Source organism: Lontra canadensis, unplaced genomic scaffold (genome assembly GCF_010015895.1).
Source record: "Lontra canadensis isolate GAN:19392208 unplaced genomic scaffold, GSC_riverotter_1.0 scaffold83, whole genome shotgun sequence".
In the NCBI taxonomy this organism is placed as follows: domain Eukaryota; kingdom Metazoa; phylum Chordata; class Mammalia; order Carnivora; family Mustelidae; genus Lontra; species Lontra canadensis.
The window spans coordinates 3,317,085-3,338,039 of NW_022631077.1; the positions used below are offsets into that span (position 1 = coordinate 3,317,085).

Here is a 20,955-nt window from a genome sequence, read left to right on the forward strand (position 1 = left end):
TCTGAGGACGGCATGCATGCCATGCCGGGTAGCCTGCTCTGGTCATGCCCTTTCCAACGAAGACACTGAATGACATGGATCTGTGGACACCTCATTGTGAAGAGGTACAGATGTTATGAAATGAATTTCATTTTACAGAAGCTTTTCATCTTTCAGAGGGAATCATCTTGAAAATAAAAGTAAAATCATCCTAAATGGAGCAAAAGTACTGAAAAATGACTTGCTGGTATGCTAAAGGTCACATTGCTAAGTTAAACAGAAAGGAGTCATTAGAGTCGAAAATGAAAGATTAGCAAAGTGAACACACATGGTTGTCGGCTGCCATTACGCTGATTCTTTCAAGTCTTTCGAGTCTGTTTTTGGCAATCTTTTGAAATCAGTCCTAAAGAGTAAAATATTTTTCACCATTTACTGTGTAAATGGAAATGTATTTTCATCAATAGACCTATTTTAAATTCCCCACATCTTGAATTTTATAGCAGGGAATGAGGCTTGGCTAATATTTTGTAACGCTGAGCTCCAAAACAGACACAGATCAGTATTGAAAACTGTCTTTAGAATTAGTCAGAGTCGTTAAATATAAATGATGTCTAAAGACCAAGTATCTGCCCAAGTCGGCAGCAGAGGTCAGTTTATGGTTTCTAATGCCAAAGGTGGTTTGCTGAGCCTGGTCTCCAACTGCGAAATTCAAGATGCGAGAAATGTTATTTACTCATGAATATATTAATTAAAGCAGAACATTTCACTTAAGGTAAACAAATGACTAACCTTGTCAACAAAATTATAAAAGACCCTATGAAATGAATGTGCTAATTGTTTTCCTGTTGGGAGGTCCTAAGCCTAGACTTCTATGTTTTGGTAAAAGGCAATCACCGTAAGACAATTAGGAATTCATGCAAGATGGTCATATAGCCATTGTGTTATCTTTACTAAATATAAAGCCAAAGAAACTTAAAAGAAATCTGTTAGTAAAAAGCCAGTAAATTCTTTGGTTCGAGTACAAGAGCATTCTGAACTCACTGAGCTAATCATTGGAAGTCAAATTCAGATTCTTTTTTCGGAAAACAAATAAATGCCAGCCTACAACAAATGCCTTTGAATAGTATGGTCTGTGTGTAGGATATATGCTTTGGTTCAGCCACAGTTGGAAACACAGAGCTCTCCTGCTTTTTATTGATTTTATCTTTTTTTTCCTTGAGAAACAGATTGTAGTTTACAGTTTTCCTTCAACCTCTTCTCCAAGACATGATTTGGAATTAATGATCTTAAGCTGACAATGTTTATATTTACTTTTAATACCTTAAAAACTGTCTTTGAGAGGGTCTTCTCCCCACACACACAGAGATGCTACTCAGGACTTGGCAGTAAATATTTGGTAAATATATATTCAATGGTAATACGTATTTGTATACTCGGTTCTAACATGTTTTTATTAATATGCTACTCCTTTAACACTCAAAGGCAAATATAACAGTCTTTGGTCTATAGCATTGACTAAAGCATCATTTTCTAGGTAGCCGTAGATAAGATGGTGTTGTCAGATGGTCTGATTAGAGCATCTGCCATCTTTCTTGCATTTGGTTTCCACTGGAACAGCAATAGTGTTACTATAGAGCTGTGCCTTTGCTGGGCTCCCAGGAGTTAACATCAGGCAAAGTGTTAACTTTCCTGAAATTTGTTGATTAACAACCACTGGAGAAAGGTGGCTAACTCAATATGTTTCGGGCTGGATATGTGCCCCCTGGTTTCACTCTGGGATCGATGTTGTTACAGGATACCTGACTAGCATTCAGAGTGCCCTGTTTTCTAGAAATGGCTCCCTATTGCCTATTGATGATTGGCTATGGGGGATCATCACAAAAGTGCCTACATACCACTTTAGAAAAGAGTAAACTCATCATGTCATATTACGTGGATTGATGGGTCTGTTCTTTCCTGCATAGCTGTAGATGTTCAGAAGGAGGAGTCGAAGGGTGGTCATTTCAGGAGGTATATTTCTGTAATTGCGGTTAACGGGGAGTAGCCCAGAGTGAAATTAAAATCTGAGGTGGTTTCCCTGATGGTAATTTAGAACCTTCACCTTTGAGAACTACCTAATGGCTCCAGTATTATACACCCTGGTATGTCTTTCTCATGCTACCGTCTAAAATTGTACGTGGATGCTTTCTGAATTCCACAGTTGATGGCTATGTCTGAAGAGAGCACTCAAATGTATGTGAGAGTGATAAAACCATGCAAGAATTCCACACAGAGGTGAAGGGCGAAACCCTGACTTCAGAACAGTTATTTAAAATTCATCAGCAAAGAGTTCCTCAAAAATGTTTCAAAGCCTCTATTCATGGATGGACAAAGTCTCTTACTTGCAGAAACCAAAGACGATGTGAACGGTGTTTGGCTAGGAACAATCTTGCAATGATCAAACCTTCTAATCGGGAAGGATGGGTCTGATTTATGTCAAAGTTAAGTTTGGGAAAGAAACGGTCTCTCTCTCTCAGGGAAAGACAAATATTTTAAAGATATGTGGTTCATACAGTAAATATTAGTACTCGGCTGAACTACAAAATGGCTTCCAAATGGTCTACAGCTGTTTGAAATAAAGTGCAAAGTTGGCCAGATGAGGATTTAAAAATCATAATACATCATCTATCATTTTCCCCAGCTCATCCAAACACTTTTGAATTCATCCTGTCTTAACTTAGTTATATGCTGTGGTTTGTTATTCTAAGAAAGCTACCATATCCTATCTAAGGACTGCATCTTACTGGTTAAACTAAAACATATATAATGACTAATCTAAAACATACCTAGATAGACATCAAATAGCAATTCTAGAGAATCCAAAGCCTGTTCATATAATCTAGTGATTCACTGAATCATTTTGGAAATGCACTAAATACCAGCACGGACACATGTTTTCGTAGGCTGTTAATCCCTAATTAAAATCAGCAGTTCAATATCAACAAATGTGATAAACTCAAATAGAAAAAAAAAAAAAGTCTAATATAATCTGTTGATTTCCTTTTCTACCCCAAACAAACAATCCATCTGACTTGTACAAAAAAGGAAAATCTTATAAATACCATTTAATTCCTTCTTCCTTCCTTCTTTTCTGCTCTGGCCCTTAGTTAATCTCTATAGTCATAGTTTATTTCCACCAAGCCATTGCAGTAATAATAAGAAAAAAAATGTATAATTCTTCCAACTCTGTGTTCTATTCAAACACTATAAAAAAACGTAAAAGGCATTTTTTCCTTTTGGTTGACTTTCAGATGTAGGGTTTTGTTTTTGTTTTTTTTTTTGGTCCCCACTACAAGTTCATATTTATAGAAAATGCTTAGAAGTAGTTATGTATAAGAAATAATAATTTAATCACAATTCCCTGCTGTATTCTTTAGAAATTAACGTTTGCAGCTTCTTTCAATGCTGTTATTATTTAGGACAGCTAGAGCAAGTGCATCTGTATTTTATATAGAACTTAGTACTTAAATGTGGTTAAATTTCCATCATGTGTAACTTGCTCAGCGTTTTCTTAGGCATTCCGGAACTCAAAGACATTTATAAAGTGGTATTCAGAGGACTGAAAATATTATACGATGGGACAAAAATCTTACTATCTATTCTTTTGCTGACCATCTGATCCTCCTAAATGATCGACACTGTAACGGAATGACCTGCTTACGGAAGGGTAGGCAAGCTCTTTGTCTGAAAACACGGCTACAGAATATGTGTTGAGGTCATACAACCACACTTAACAATATATTGAGTGCCTCCTGTATGCCTGCTGTGATGTGAGGAACTGAAGTTATCGAATCAAAAAAGGCATTAAAAACATGCCTCTGTTGCATGCATTTTTTGGTGTTTGTCTATGTCTATTATAGTCTTTAATTCTTTCAACAAGAAGGTTGCAGTGGTATCAGTACTCTCATTTTACAGATAAGAAAACACAGACTAGCATGGGGATACTTATTTTACCCAATATCCTGCAAAGAACATAACCTAACCATGCGGTGAACCAAATTAACCTGGTATCCTAGATCCACCCACTCGACTCGATGGCTCCTCCTAGCGGCGGGAGAAACGCCCCTTGATGAGTCTCTCCGACACCCCCCAGCACTGTCCACGGATCAAGTCCCAGCAAACAGAGCCGTGCTTGGTATGTACGTAGTACGTGCCCAGGAAATACGTGCGATAGAGTGTGGAGTCTCCAGGGCTAGATTTCTCCTTCTGTGGGTATTAGGATGAGCGCGCAGGATAAAATTCTGAATTGCGTCTTCTACATAAAATGCACACCAATGGAAATAAAGCATTCGATATACAGATATACAACCCACCCTCTTCAAATATTTCCACCAGTAATACATAAAGGACAACCGACTTGAAGGAGTATCTTCAAATTCTCTCTCCATCAGTGTCATGGAAACTTCCAAGGAAATGTCTACTTCCACTGTATACGAGCCGAGGCTATTTCTGCACGTGTCCCACCTGGGTTTACACCTTCAGGTAGTAATCCCATCGTGCCCACAACTATGGACACATCTGTACTTGAATTTTAGAACTAAAAGAGGCTCGCCCTTTCCTCTAAGAAAATTATTAAAATTAATTGCTCAGTTGCACATCTTTAGGAATTCAACTTGTCTTATATCCTACAGTTTAAACATGAACAATTGTTTCACATTTTTTACTCCCGGTTGGGGTGGAGAAAAAAAAAAAAGGAATCGCGTACTGTTTATAAGGAAACAGCTAAGATAAACACATGTGTGAATGTGACAGTGCAGCAGGGTTTCAGTTAACTTTGAGTATTGTTGACGTCAAATCCAAATTTGCTCGGAAGATAAGGGGGGAAAAACCGCGGCAGCACCTCTCCGGTGGGTGTTTGAGCACCAATGAGGAGTAAATGATTTGATTCTGTGGGCTCAGAGGATTTGTCAGCTGCCTCATAAGTATAATTCTGGCTCTTCATATCCCTGCTGCTTCTAATTTAGCAGGACAGGCTCATAATTGAAGCAAATTAACTATTTACACTTGCCACTTCTACCAAGGGAAGAGGACACAGCAGCAGGAAAGAATGAGTAGGAAATTACATTCTTGCCACTTGTGTCAGATCTGCCCTTATATAAACACATTAACAGTAATTTCATGAGGCGTCAAACATAGGAATAAATACTGAGGGATAAAATAATGAGGTGTTGCTATTGAGCTGAACTGCTATGGCTAATATCCTTGGATATGAATTATGCATCCTGAAAGAAGGCATATGTTACAGTATTCAAACAGTTTCCCTGCAAGTGAGATCTGCTCATTAGGCTCGATCTGGAGGTAAATCTACTCTCCTCTTCCATGCACGACAGGACCAACATTTACAAAAATATACTTCCCGGGCACCGTGGGCTGCGGTTTCTCCTGAATATACTCAAACCCCAAACAGGCCTTCCACTCCATTTTTAGCATAACAGCATGTTTATTTAGCTCTTTGGCTGAAGCTTTAAAGCCATTTAATGTAATGTAAACAAGAACATTTTGTTTGTAATTTGCTAAATGTATTACAGCCCGACTGTGTCTCCAATTAGGAACTTAAGGTTCATTTAGTAATTTACATCTGGTTCTGATTTAAGGTGACTTTCCTTTTCCACTTAAGAGCTGCCTTTCCATGGCTAAAAAGGACCCAAGAACCCTTTTCTAGTTCCTTGGACCAATCCCTTCGGCTTCAAAGCTGGACGGACTCTTTAATTTAGTACGGCTGGATTTGTTCTCTATTGTCACTGTGAACCCAGATCTTATACTTCGGTGACCAGAATCAGAGAATTCAGAAATAACGGGATAGACAAGAAATTTAGCTGAAACCTCATAAAAAAAGATGCTGAGGGTTGCTGAAACTCCAAGGAACATGATATGAATGGCGTGATATTGTTAAGTTATTATTTTCCACTCTCTGTAGGTTCCAGTCAGTGAAAGATAAGGAGCAAAGACCAACATCACAGCAATACTTATGTTTCATTTCCCTTTCTCCATCTGGTGCCTTCTGAATGACTTAGTATGCTTCTGCAATGGGCTCTCCGTTGTCTTACGATTCATTAGCATTTAAAACCTCTGGTTGGAAATCCCAAACACAATCCTCCTTCCCTTCGAGATTCAGCACCATCTTCCAAAGTATTAAAATGAGGGGGGATCTCTGATAGGTGAAGTTCGTTCAGCGGCTTTGGTAAGGAATGGCTCCTAAAGCAGGTTTTGTGTTCCTGGAGGATTTTTACCACTTCTTTCAGCCTCCTTCTGATTTTTCTTCTTTGAGAGATTCTTCACAGAAACCCAAGTACGTACAGTTGCTCCCTCATCATGGATTCTGAAAATAAAGCTCTGCCCTTCTGCAGTGGCTTCTCATTCCCGCCTATCCTCTACAATGAGGAAGCATGTGATATAAACATACAGCAGCTCTATTAGTCATGTGCCCTCTGGTTGTCAAGAAAACATTCAATTGTAATCTCACTAATGGCTGTTTTTCCTTAAATATTGTAATTTTCGGAGCCCCTAATAAATCATCAATAATTTCGTCCATTTTCCCTGGTTTGTGTTTATGTTTGTAGCTGTTCATAATTGGGGGTTATTATGACAACAGGATTTTTTGAACAATCGTGGCACGTGAAATCCTAGCTTCTGCCTGAGCCAGCTGCCTACATAATGCCCATGACATCATGTGGGGCTCTTGTAACACGCCTAAATTTTGGAGTTTAATGGTCGGCCTCTAATCTGCTCCAGCAATATTCGGTTAAAAATACATAGCAGGAGGTGTATTCCCAAATTTGAATATTAAAGGAGGGTAAAATACAATTAATTTAAGTTCCAAATAGAGATACTGTATTATGTTGGCACAATGAGTCAACATAAAGGGAAAGAACAGGTGGTGATACACCATCATAACACTTTGGGATATTTTGCTAAAACTCTCTTGATGCCCAAATGTGCATTCTAGACGGGCATGTTCGCTTTGCTGGTGATTCTTGCAGACTGTGGGAGAAACACTGCCACGGAGCAGCAGAGCTGTGGCCCATCCGATGGGGTAAGCTCCCTTTTGTAAGCACAGTATCTGATTTCATTCATTTGATCCTCTCTCTGCTTGTCCCCGGGACGGGCTTGCATCCTCTGCCTGTAACGGACCATACTTGTTTGCGTACTCTTGGGCCTCACTGCCTTTAGTAAGCAAGATCATCTTGTAAGAGGGAACGATGAGCTCGGCTGAACCCCTGCTACATCAAAGGAGCATAAAATGGGGACAAACCACTTTACAGCAGCTCACCTTGCTCCCATAACCTCGCTTTGGTAATGGTGTTTCATTTCTTAAAATATCATTTTTTTAGTAAGAGGAAAAGATGGTTATGTTTATTAAGTATTTCCCCCAAACAATCTTGGCATAACTTTTTAACACCTGGATTCTGATCACAAAACTGCTTTGTAATATCCAGTGAGCTCTACAGGCCAACTGTTACAGAATTTCATCCTTCGTTTGTAAAACAAATTCTTCCCCCAAACTCTGACTATTTCCGTTAAAGAAGAACCTAAAGGTAGACTCATTACGAGTTACTAAATTGGAAATAAAATGCACAAAAGAAAGAGAAAAACGTTTGTCTTCAGGCCTATACAATTAGAAATCCTTAAATGTTACATCGTAAGTACGATCCTCTCTGCATTAGAAAGGGTCGGGCCCACTTTGAAAGGCAGAATAGAAAATGGGAGTGATTTCCCTTTTTAGCATGACAGTTGAGAATAGTGAATCTCATATTCTTTGGGTCTGTAAATACATTATATGGTCACGCTAAAAGAATGCAGAATATTATCTTAATGTTTGCTCTCTTGCTGTAATAAAAATAAACGGCCTTATTATAATAGAATTAGTAGGAGCAACCTGCCGCTTTATATTTGCTGCCTTGAGGAACTACCCGATTTTCATCATATGAATATTATTCTTTTCCACTGGAGACATGGGTGTAGACACCGACTTTTAACGACAGTAACGTGAAGGACTGATCCCGGGCTAAGGAAGGCCTTTGTACACCTCCCCCTTTTAAACCACTGGTCTTAAAACCACACGAGTTCTTCTAGTGAATGTGGGAAATAATTAGGAAAAGGTATCTGGGGTCAGGGAGATAGAGAAGAGGAGTCAGATGAATGATAGCACAGGCTACTGATGTTTTGTGGAAGAAAACTGTCGGAAAAGTAGAAGCTAAAAGAGCACATTTGAGCCTTGGAACAACACGCCCAGCTTAGCTGCTGAGTCTTGGGTAGAGGGGAGGGCTGAGTCCTCAGAGGGGAATCACGTATGTCCTCTGATGAATGGGATTTGTTGCGCATAACCCCTAGGGAGAGAAATCACTTTCTGAACGTCTCCTCTGGGAAATTTCATCTCACCAAGCAAAAGAGTTTATAGTATTGAAGCCAGGTGTGTAACTGGGATGATCAAAGTAGAGAGAGGGGTTATGGGTGTGTCATGGGGTGTGGCGTCAGGGGTGGAACTGAGAGGCATTATGGTTATGAAATCTGGAGCAGGGAGAGGGCTGGGATTCCTGGTCCATATGCAGTTAGTTTCTCATTCAACAATGCTCTGCTGAGTGCAAGAGTGAAGGCACTATAGAATCCCACCGTGAATGTCCAGCATCAACAGGGAACCACATCTTACTTTTGGGAGTGTGACAGCAAATTAATCTGTGGTAGGATAGAAATCAGCTCTAAAATCCCCAAACAACAGTATTAGGTTTTCAATAGAATCACAAAACACAATGTCATCTACCCTGTTACTAGGGAGATGGATATTTTCATTGAGTGCACAGAGAATGTTTCAGTGATGTATTTTCTGTCCTGGAGGATGACTCTTGCAACATGGGGCTCCACATGGTAGCCCTGTGCCTTCCTAAGAAACCATCTCTGGGCTGGCACTCTTGAAAGGGACGTAAGAAAATGTATAGAGATTTCAGACTGTCAAAGGTAGCTTTGGCTTACAGAGAAGCAGCCTTGGGGTGAACTGGGGTGGGGGGTTGGGTTCTATGTTCCTTTGCAGCTGGTTCTACCATTTCCACCATAACTGGTCTTGCAGCGTGCTAAGTTCCAGTCATAGTAATTCTGTGTAGCAGCCCAAGTAATCTTAGACAAACCATTCGACAGAGTGAGGGAGTCTGTTTTTGTTCTCTGCTAGATCTCCACACTGTTGTAGTGTCTACAACAGTGCCTGGGATACATAGAAAATGCTCAACAAACACTTGTTGAATGACTACATGAATAAAGTTGACTATCTGGCTCTATTTCATAATCTGCAAAATTTAGATGAAAGTATCCATAGTATTCAGTAGACCAAATGAGAGAAATTATGGGAAAGTGTTCTTTTTTTTAAAATTTTGACAGACAGAGATCACAAGTAGGCAGAGAGGCAGGCAGAGAGAGAGGAGAAAGCAGGCTCTGCTGAACAGAGAGCCCGATGCGGGGCTCGATCCCAGGACCCTGGGATCATGACCTGAGCCGAAGGCAGAGGCTGAGCCACCCAGGCGCCCCTGGGAAAGTGTTCTTGAAAGAGGAAGAAACTGTATACATTTAGATGTTGATTGATATTCACAATATATAGGTACTTCTAGATATATATAGCTTTGAGATTTTGTGTTTCTTACCTACTTCCCTGGATCTGATGAAGAAAGGTAGAGGTCTCTATCAAGAATCAGCCATGAGACTAATAGGTCATTACTACCATTTGGTATCCTGCAGTAATTACAGCTGTGTCTAGATAATCGTTTCAATGATTGTAACATAATGATGATACTTGTCTTTTTTTTTTTTTTTGGGACAAAAAATTCCAGATGGCGACAATGGCAATGTAGTCCTGGGTTTAGACATATGGGATCAATATTGCATCTTTGTTGAGGGCTACATCTATGTACTGAACTCTTGGCTCTCTCTCCATGATTCCCATCCACCTCAAGACTTCTGGGCTCTTTCTGCCATGGTTGAGATGCAGGATGTTCCATGTGGCTCCCCTAAGCATGGTCCTCAAATATCATGGCAATCCACACCAGAAGGAAATAACCAGGCATCTGGTCCCATTTAACGCAGCCTAGAAATATGGTATATGTGGGTTTGAATAACATACTCTGGTGGTCTTCAGAGAATGGCTAAGGGTAGAAACCCCTTAAATCTGAGGTTCATTTCAGCAAAGAGCAAAGAGGGTTTTGATGACCAAAGGGTAAATAGCAAGTGCTAAAGAGAGGTGTGGACAGTTTTCAAAATACTTTCAGTATTCTTTTTTTTTTTTTTAGTTTTTACGATCACATTGGCAACATTAAGGTATGATGTCATCCTGGCTGGGACATGTCAAAGCCCTTCCAAAAGTAACTACAGTATATAAACGTTGAAACAAAGGAAACCAACAGGCTATTTATGAAGGAGTGATAAAGGAGTATAAAATGATATGAAAGTCTCCTGAAGTCTGGTTCTGATAGGCACATGCTCAGCCTTAGTTCTGGCCATCTGAAAAATTCACCCCAAGTCCTCCAAAGCCATTTTTTAAAGAATGCATGTGCATTCTTAAAGCACGTGGGCTCCCACTCCACTATGCATTCTTTCTTACCTGTTTTTGCTCTTCTCCTAAGCCATCCCACATGGAAGCCACGATTTTAGAGACTTCACCAAAGGTAGCATTTGGATTTTGGCCCTTGATGGCAGCCTGAGTATCGCGAAAGAATAACGCGTAGGCAGACACAGGCTTCTGGGGCTCGTTGGGGTCCTTCTTCTTCTTCTTTTTGGGGGTTTTTGGCTTTTTCCCCATGTCAGAGGCAGGTCGCTTCTCTCCACCGTTGATCTGAAATAAACATCAAATCAGAATTACGGAGGAACTGAGAAAATCTGGCAATGTATCCTACTGCTCTCCTTTGAGGCTTACACAGACATACTCGCTCACACTCATCACACGAACCCAGACATTCCCGAGGGGCACTTGGTTTTGTCGGTGCTGTTTTTCAGGCAAAACTAACTTCATATTTCCCGTACTTTTCATATTTATCCTTCTTTCAGCCTCATTTACATAACTTTAACATAGTATTATTGGTTCCTTTTTAATATAATTATACCACTAAATATTATCCCTTGTCTGTCAATTTTTCACTTTTCTCACAAGGGCTGCTGAATGACAGCCCGCAGAAGCACAGTTAGATGCATTCTAACTGTGACAACAGCAGATTCCCCCTTTTGTGTGAACAATCTAACTTGTTTTATTTTGGGGAGTTTATCTTCTTCTTCCTAAGTATGATTTTCAAACCATGGTGGGTGACATGTCCAAAAACAAAGTTGAATGGCTTTTGCTGATGCATTTAAGGCCTTCCCAATGCTGTTGGGAAAATCTAGCAGTGCTCATGGTTTTGTGACCGGCATAATCTAGGGAGATCTGTGATGCCCAGTGGAACTTTCTGCCACGGGTAAAGTTCTATAATCTGCATTATTCTAAATGGTAGCCACTTGTCACGTGTAACTAACGAGCATTGGAAATGTGGCTAGAATAAATAAGGAGCAAAATTTAAAGTTTTATCTCATTATAACTTCTTGAAATTTAAATAGTTATAAGTGGCTAGCGGCACCCATGTTGGAAAGTGCATCTCTGGAAATGAGGCTCCAGATTCTAAACACTTCTAGAAAAGCTTTGTACTCAGTTTAAAAATTGACTCTATTTTCTCCATTGTCCTCGAGGACAGATATTTGGGTGCTTTTAATGGCTATTCTGATGCAAGTGGGAAAGGACACACTGAATGAAGACATCTGCATTTGAATATTACCTTTGATATTAACGAATTAATATGTGATGTCACTTCACCTGTATAGAATGTGAGATTTGGTCTAGGATTTCTCTCTAGCTCTATAATTCTGTGACTCTACTTGAGTAGCAGATAGTGCTGAGTCTGTGGATCTTCTCTTCATGCCGCATTCTGCATAAATGTGCATGTGTGTGATTTCCTGACATGATCACGTGAGGTACTACATCACTACATCTTCACTTTCTGCTGCTGTTGCTTTTTTGCTCTCTGCAAAGATATATACGAACAATACGTATTTCATCGGGCAAACTGCTAGACAGGGTAGTTTGTGTAAAGCAGCTGTCAGCAATGGATTACCAGTGGCTATGCTACCAGAGGATTTAGACTCATGCCCTCCTTTACTATCCTTTACCTCTGTCATCTTGGGCAAATGATATAATTTCTCTGGGCCTCCATTTTCTCTGCAAACCAGTTCAGCGCCATTTTGTGATTACTGAGATGATATATATTTGTTGTTGTTTAAAACTTTAAAATGATATTCCAGTGTTAAATACGACATGGTGGAAACTTAAAAACATCCACTGAGTGAATGGAAAGAAATGACCTTAATATTAATTTGTGAAGTCATGTAGTCATGGTTTAAAAAAAAAAAATGCTCCAAGAACCAAGGAGACAGAGGAAAAGCTACATGAATTCTTGGGCTTTGTTTTTAGTGAGAAAGATAATTAAAAGAATATCATTTTGAAATTGTCTACTCAAGGAGATCAAACTCCCTTCATGGGGACAGGATGCTTTGAACCTGGCAAACTGAGGGAGATTAACATTAGAAGATAACTTTCTCAGGATGGATCTGAGGGGTGAGGGAAATCACTGGTCCCCATGTGAATCTGTGAGAAGTCTGGCATGTTGGGACTGAGTTGCTACTGGGCAAACTGGTGTTAGCGCTAAACTAAACATGTGGACAAGTATGATCTAGAACTGAGGTTCTCAAATATGGCTGCCCTTTAGAATCACCTGGAAACTTCTAAATAATATCCAGATGCCCAGGCTTTACACTAATTAAGCATAATGATATGAATAAAAGACCCCGGGCTCAGACACACCCTCAACTCTAGAGTACTTAAATACTGGTACTTAAATACTTGAGAGACAAAGCAAACAAAAAATTGAATTTTCTCTTTGCTCCTATTGGCTACACTTAGCCATATCTTTCTTTTTTTCCTCTCTTCACAACTAAACTCCTTCAAGTTGCCGTCCATGCTGGCTGTAGGCAGTCTCTGAAACTCGCTTCAGGGTGCCTTCCCCATCACTTAGCTCTAATAAATCCCCAAGGGCCACTTTGCTAACCTCAATGGACTTTTCCATCTTCCCCTCACTTGATTTCTCTCTGTGAATACTCTTTCTTCCCAGGGCACCCTGACATCACTGTCTCTGGCTCTTAGTACTACCTCGCTGGCCTCTCTGTTTCCAGAATCATCTCTTTGCTCATCCTCCTCCATCCAGCCATTCAATTGTAGCCTTCCCGATGTCTTTTGCTGTAGACCATCTTCTCTTGTGAGTTTGTACTTAGGTGATCTCATAGGTACACAGGGTTTCCATTATCTTTTGTGGGTGGATGACTGTCAAATTCATTTTTCCCCTGAACTTTGAATGCATTGAAACAACTGCTATTTGACAATTGTATTTGCAAGTCTTATTAAAGCATCTCAAACTCAGTCAAGTTTGTGTGATTCACTTGTATCTCCTTGATAGCACATATCAGACTTGTAATTAATTATATAATAATTTATCTGTTAGATCTTCTCCTGCCCCAGAGCATAAGCATTTTTAGGGCAGGCAGATACCTGGGTGATTTTGTTCACTAGCACTTCTCACGGTTCCTGACACATAGTAAGTGCTTAACATTTGTTATAATAGTAATAAAAATTATAATCTAAAATAATAATGTACCTTAAAGAATAAATGAATCAAAGCATAAATGGTTTCTGTAATAGGAAATTAAACCAAACTAATTTCCTTGAGAACTTTAAGACAATATGCAAATATGTGGTAAGACAGAAAACAGAAGATTTTAAAATTTTTTTGAAAGTATTTGACATGTTAACAGTAATGTCTCTGGGCTATAGACTGAGTCTTTATGATTTTCTTCTTTGCATTTTTTATAATATTCAAGTTTTGTAAATATGACCATTCTTATATTCATAAGGATAAAATATTTATTAAAAAGAAAAATAGAAAAGATTCAACAAAGTCTGCAATGAATAATATTAAAAACAGAGGGAATATGACAATAGAGGTCATATTGCATCAAGGATTGGAAATATTTGGAAATAGGGAACAAAGTGTATGCAGATGAATGCTTCTCCATATGGAATACTACCTTGATATTTTATTTAATTTTTTTGATATTTTATTTATTATTATTATTATTATTATTTTTACCTGGAATTATTTTAAATTTCAATTAAGAAATTAGCCAGCTGACATATCCAAACCTCTATGATGGCAGATTACATCTTTTTGGAAAATAATCAACTGTCAATCACAGAAGTAAGTATCCCATGATGCAATGTAAGTGTACTTCTTAAAAGATTTTCCCAAATTTTGTAAATAATTTCCCATCTCCGCCTTCCAGAAATGTCTTTGGGTCACTGATCTTCATGCTGTTTTCCTTTTTAAATTGTTATGTGGATGGGAGGGTGAAAATTTTAGATCTGCTGAATGTATGATGCTGTGTTGCAATAGAAAGGAGAACTGCCTTCTGGCATCTGATAACACGGCCCTACTCTCTACAGATGACCCAAGGAAGCAGGATGACCTGTGAGACTCCGTAAGAAGTTCTGTCGAGTGTATCAAAACCACAAATTACCATGTTGGAGTAATGTATGACAACCCTGTTGGAAACTCCAAACAATTCTCAGCAACCGATCCATTTTGTTGTCTGGAAGCTTTCCCTCTTCCCTGGCCTGTCCTGTAGGGTTAGCCAGATGTAGTCTTGCTCAACCCCCATGTTTTGTTTAGTAGAAGCAAGCAGTTCATGAGTTCTTCCTCCCATTTTCAAGGCTCAGGAGATGCCATTTATGCATTATGAGGTGTAACTTGGGGGCTTCACCTATCTACCCGACGGAGTAGCTGAGAGCCCTATGCTGTGAGGGTGGAGAGTCATCCCCCCTCCAACGCCAGTCTACTAGCCAGTCTCATAGCATTTCATCTGCTTTGTCTTCACTGTGCCTCAAAGCAAGAGTGTATCTATATGCCTTCCTTTTCTTTTTTTAATTTCTTATTTTTTAAAAAGATTTTATCTATTGGAGAGACAGAGCTAGAGATCACAAGTGGGAGAGAAGGAAAAGTCTCTGCAGGGAGCCTGACCTGGGGCTTGATCCCAGGACCCTGGGATTAGGACCTGAGCTGAAGTCAGATGCTTAACGGACCGAGCCACCCAGGTGCCCTGATATGCCTTTCTTTTAAATCCTCATGCTAACCTCTGTTATCTGCAACTCAAGGAGATACCCAAAATATTCATGTCTCAAGATTCACTGCCTTTCCCTCAGTAATTCAAGGAGGTCACTGCAGCTATATCCTCGGATCATGCCATTCGGACCACTTACAGAACCGTCCCTATGGCACGGAACTATGATTTAAACCAATGCCCTTTCACCACAGCTGACAGAGAAGAAAGAGCAACACCAAAAACAATGCATGAAAGATGTCTATTTTTTTAAGAAAACAAAATGTGCTTTGAAAGGAATCATTTATTATATTGCTCTGTGTTCTTTGTATAAAGACTTATTGGGTGTGCACATTGTCTTTGCTTTTAGGCTGCAATAGAGTGAAATGAAAATTCCCTATTGCGGTTTGTCATCTAATGCATCCGAGTTGCTGGGCAGCGGTATGTGAAGTTCAAAGGTGTCGACCACACGAATCTCCTGATGTGTGGGGGGTCTTATTTTTTATTTTGCATTTTTCTTGTGTTTCTGTGGGTACAGAAATGAGCTGTTATTTTATTTTGCTTTATTTTATAGGATTTTATTTATTTATTTGACAGAGAAAGAGCACAAGTAGGCAGAGCGGCAGGTGGAGAAAGAGGGGGAAACAGGCTCCCTGCTAAGCAGGGACCCGGATGCGGGGCTCAATCCCAGGACCCCGGGATCATGACCTGAGCAGAAGGCAGACGCTTAACCAACAGAGCCACTGAGGCACCCCGAGCTGTTATTTTAGATTCTGTGTAATGAACTGGCGATTTGTAAGGCCTGTAGAAATAGTTTCATTGCACTTTTGAAAAACACGTGATCATTGCTCATATTCAAAGCTTCCTTGGAGAAAAAAATGTTGTTATCATTTGGATGCACTTATGCCAGTAACAGATTGCATTTTGAAAGATACCTGGCTCTTCTGACCACTGGCTATATGGGATGGACACAGTGATGGATATGATTGTGGTAGAAAAATTAGCTAAATGGATTTGTAATAGGTCCCTGAACCTTAATTTTGAGGATTGTCAAGATCCTGAATTCCTATGTAGATGGATGAAAGCTTATCATTCTACATCCTCACTTTCTAAGAGGCCCTGACTTCTAGAGTCTAGAGCAGCATTGTCTCACAGAATTTTCTGGAAAGATGGAAATATTCTCTGTGTTGTCTGAAAGAAGAGCCATTAGCCACATGTAGCTATAGAGCCACACCTGATAAAGTGCATTTTTTATTTATTCAATTTTAGTTAGTTAAATTTAAATGTACACAGTCACGCATGCCCAGTGGTGACTCTATTGGACAGTACATCACTGTGCACTGGGCGTTTTTTAGACTGCAAAATTTCTGAAGTCAACAGGGTTTTAAGCCTGGAGAGTTCAACTGGATTCCAACATCATAGTCTTTAGAACAGAGAAGAAACCATCTAACACCAAAATAGAAACTCCCCCATGATGACGAGCGCCTTGAAAGTAAGGACCGGGTACCGTTCATCTTTCCTTTCTCCCAGCCTTGGGGTGGGGTCTCGCAGGCAGTAGATCACCAAACATGTCCCCTGCTGTGTCCCACAGCACTGGGCGAGGCGCAGAGTTCCAAGACAAAGGACCTTTGACACACGTATATAAGTTGTATGACAATCCTAACACCTACGAACATGGCTAGGTTGAGGCCCTGCCTGTCATCCTGATCACCTATAGATTTATTTCACATTCAATTAAAACACTAATGAATAAATAAAGACACACACAAATGCATAAATAAATATTACTCTCCCATCAGCTTTACAAAGATGCATCGGCCTTGGGCAACTGACTTGGAGACATCGATTTATTTCTAAAATCCCTAGAGGTAACCTTAGGCTTCTGGTAATCCACTCCTGTCATGTCATATTGCTTAATTATAGTGATGGATTTAACTTATTTATCACAAGAAAACAATAATTTTTCACTTTAAAATAGCGTGCGGGAATGCTGTTGCTTGGATAATACTTTTTAAGAATACAGAACACAGGCGTTAAGACTCTCAAGGAAAGAGAATCACTGATATTGAAATGTCCCTGGAGAAGTTAGAAACGTCTATAAGCATATTTAAAATAAACTGCCGTGGTCCCAAAGCCTTTAATGGAACTGGGAGAGCTGTTTAATGCACACGACGCTGCAGTAATCGCTGTAGTTTAAAATAGATTTTAATCAAGCACCATCTGCATAATAGGCTGAACAAACAACACAGAACTCCACTTATAACTCTTCTCATATAAAGTAAATATTATAAAAGCTTCGCCATAGAAACAGGGCATATCATAGCACTTTTTGTGATGGTGCTGTTGCTGTAAGTGAAAAATTTTCGCTCTACGTAAATACATTCTCTCTTTCCTTTCTACAAGTTGCCGTCTAAAATCCCCTTATGAGAATAAATTCAAATAAGCATGGAAAGTAAGTCATCTAGTTACTGTGAAATCAGCAAGGCTGTAATACTTCTTTCATTTTGCAATCAGGTTTATTATTATCATTAATAATAACAGTACATTCAGTGACTCAAAACATCAATTATAAAAAAACGTTTATGAAATGCCTTACTTTTGAAATGATTCACAAGTGTGAATCTGTATCACAGTTTATAAAGCAAATTCATTTTTAAGGATCCTTGATTCTGCCAAACATAGCTGAGTATTGTTCTAGGATGAGTTTGGCAAAGATACTCAGTGGCCTTATGTAAGACTAAGATTTTTAGGCTACTGTCCAGAAGAATTACTTTAAAGTGAGGGACAGAGTTGATTGTAATCACATATAACTATCAGTTGTACTTATCAGTTTTGTTGAATTCACTTGGTCTTTTCCAAATTTGCCTGAGTAGGGCAATATGTTCACTTCTTATTCTTCTGGATCAAGGGGAATGCACAAGAAGGCTGGCAAAGGGTGCTAATGTTTAACTTCATTTTATTTTATTCATGAATTAATGAAGTGTGTTCAATTATCCAGGGCATGAATTATCTAAGAACATATATGCCTTGAAAATACTTTCCCCTAGTATAATTTAATTACTAGATGGATTTTAGGAACAACTATTTAGAATCAGGTACTAACTGGCTGTTTGACTGAATTTTATGATTTTCCCCTAGAACCAGTTCATTAGGCTCAGCCTTAACCAATGGGATACCTTGTTTTTGATAAACAAGGAGTGTGTATTTTTCAATGGCTGGGGTCTAAGAAATTCTTTAAAAGTATCGTATGTATTCTATTATATCATGTGAAGTGTTGAACAATCGCATAATAAACAAAGCCCAAGGTGGAAAAATCCCAGACTTTGCAGTCCCAATTTGCTGTCCAATTGCTAGATAATGTGATTTGACATTTGCTTGATTTCACTTCGTGTTTGTAGAAACCTGTTTGCTTATAATTTTTAGTTTATTCAGGAATCTTGCCTTCAGAACAGTAGTAAATAAAAAGCACTTTTTAAAAAGGTTATTTAATTGTTTCTCTAGTGACTTATCCTATTTGCTTTGAGAAAACAAAACAAAAACAGAAACGACACTTCTTTCTGTCCAGCATGGTGAAAAACATGCGTTGGTGAACTAGCAGATTAGTAAGAAACTCTTAAAAGCAAAATGTAAGTGAAAGCAGGAACTCAAAAGGAGTAAGCAGAATATTGAAGGCAGCTTTCATCTTGAAGATAGTTGCTGAGCCTGGTAAAATTGAGTCAAAGGCACGGTAGATAGAAGAAAAAGCTCATGGCTGACCAAAAGCGGCGTGCTTAACAGGAGGGTTCCTATCAAAGTCAGGACAGAAAAGAATTAGGTTCTCAGTGCCATGCTGGGATAGAACGACTTGCCCTGTAAGCGCCCTCTCAGAATCTGCAAGAAAAGTACTGAGTCCCGAGTGGAAATTATCTTTTGTGGTAATTCACCAACAGAAACCAGCATTAGTTAAGGATTGATACCTTGAATATATAGTACTTGGGTGACCTGAAAAATGTCAAGCCAGGAGGGGTTCTAGATTGTAATGGTCCAAGATGCTTGGTAGAAGCAAATGCAAATCATCCTTAGAAGAATCTCTCCCTTGGACCACATCTGATAGAATCCTCATAAAGTTCTAATGAGCATCAGCTCTTACGCTAAAAGACAAAAATCAAAATGGAATATGGCATCAAAACCAGCAACAACTACAGATGATAGAAACAGACCTCAAAAGACTTAATGTGTTGGAATTAGCAAACTGCCAAAGGAACAAAAGGATAAGATACATGGAGAAAGAACAAGCAACTCAAAAGGCAACCCAACAGGTTTTGAGAAAGAGCCAAATAAAACTAGAAATATAAAATAATTGCAATGAAAACCTCATGAGATCAGCTTTAATTTCCGATCACATCTAGCTGAAAAGAGAATTATGAAGTGAAAAACTGACATAAATAAGTCAATCAGAATATAATATAAAGGGTCAAGAAAATATGAAAGAAAGTCTAGCCTGTGTCTTATCAGAATTACAGAGTGACAAAGGAGCAAACATGGAGTAGAGTCAATATCTGAAAACTGGAATGGCCGAAAATTTCCTGTGACTGATATAGAATAGAAGTCCTAAATTCACAGTAAATTTAAAGACCCACACACATCACAAGGAAGCTGCAGGATACCAAAGGCAAGAGAAGATCTTAAAACTATTCAGAGATTAAAGGCAGATTACTTTCAAAGAAAAGACAGTGAGGCAGTAGAATTCCCAAAAGAAATACCTAAAATCAGGATGTCATAAAGTAATAGAATATTTTCACTAGGATACAAGAGAATCAGTATCAGTCTAAGATTCCATACACAGTAAGGGTACTTTTTAAGGCAATTATGTTCCCAATAAATCCTCATGCAAGAAAAATTTAAAGGCATAGGGGAAAATGATGTCATATGGAAGAAAATACTAAATATTAAAAAAAAACTACCAGGAAAAAAAAGTTGTAAAAATAATCAAAATCATGTTTCATGGGGTTTATTACATCATTTAATTAAATTATGATTAAAATGACAATAATAATTATTCCAGTACAAATTGGAAGGGAGGTGTTGCGAATTAAATAATGTAAGAAGAGTGAAGATATCGATCAGTGTTAGAATTTTACACATTTGTGCATCAGAGGTAGCTACTAAAATAAGGAGAAAGGATAAAATTTCCAAGCTTACCATGGAAAATTATAGAATGAGAAAAACAAGAACAATCTTAAAGAAGATAGAAAAAAAGAGAAGGTAAAGAGAAAAAGAGAACATGTGGGACAAATAAAAAGAAACAGACTTAAATGGAGAAATAAACCCAAATATTTTAGTAATTAGATGAATATAAATAAAGCCGGTTTCAATTAAAAGTAAAGATTGTCTGACTATATGCCATTTACAAGGGACCTATATAAAACTTAAGGATACTTGAAGCAGAAAAATTGAGAGTAAAAGGAAGGAAAAAGATATACTGTGATTCTTAGCCTGTAATTTCCCGAAAGGGAATGCTGTGATAAAAATATACTTCTAATGCCAAATACTTTGAGTGTCTTACAGTGTCTCTTGTATTACAAGTCCTGGATTACAGGCTTAGAACCACAAGCTACCCAAGTTTATATTTCTTTGATGTTTTACTGTATGTCTAGTTTATGACTTTAGGCTGACAACACAGCTCTGTAGCAATGAGAACCATGGAAAGCGTTTATAAGGTGATAATTTATTTTACTGATGTATTTACACTAT

The 20,955-nt window shown here is 38.7% G+C and overlaps 1 protein-coding gene across 3 annotated transcripts in view; it reads right to left on the bottom strand.

Moving 5' to 3' along the window:
- The window catches only part of TOX (thymocyte selection associated high mobility group box), a 299,994-nt gene that overhangs the window by 23,254 nt on the left and 255,785 nt on the right, over nucleotides 1–20,955 (bottom strand). For all 3 annotated transcript variants that reach the window (XM_032882605.1, XM_032882604.1, XM_032882607.1), the window contains one exon: nucleotides 10,598–10,828. In XM_032882605.1, coding sequence (XP_032738496.1) covers nucleotides 10,598–10,828 — 231 coding nt within the window. The remainder of the gene's footprint in view (nucleotides 1–10,597; nucleotides 10,829–20,955) is intronic.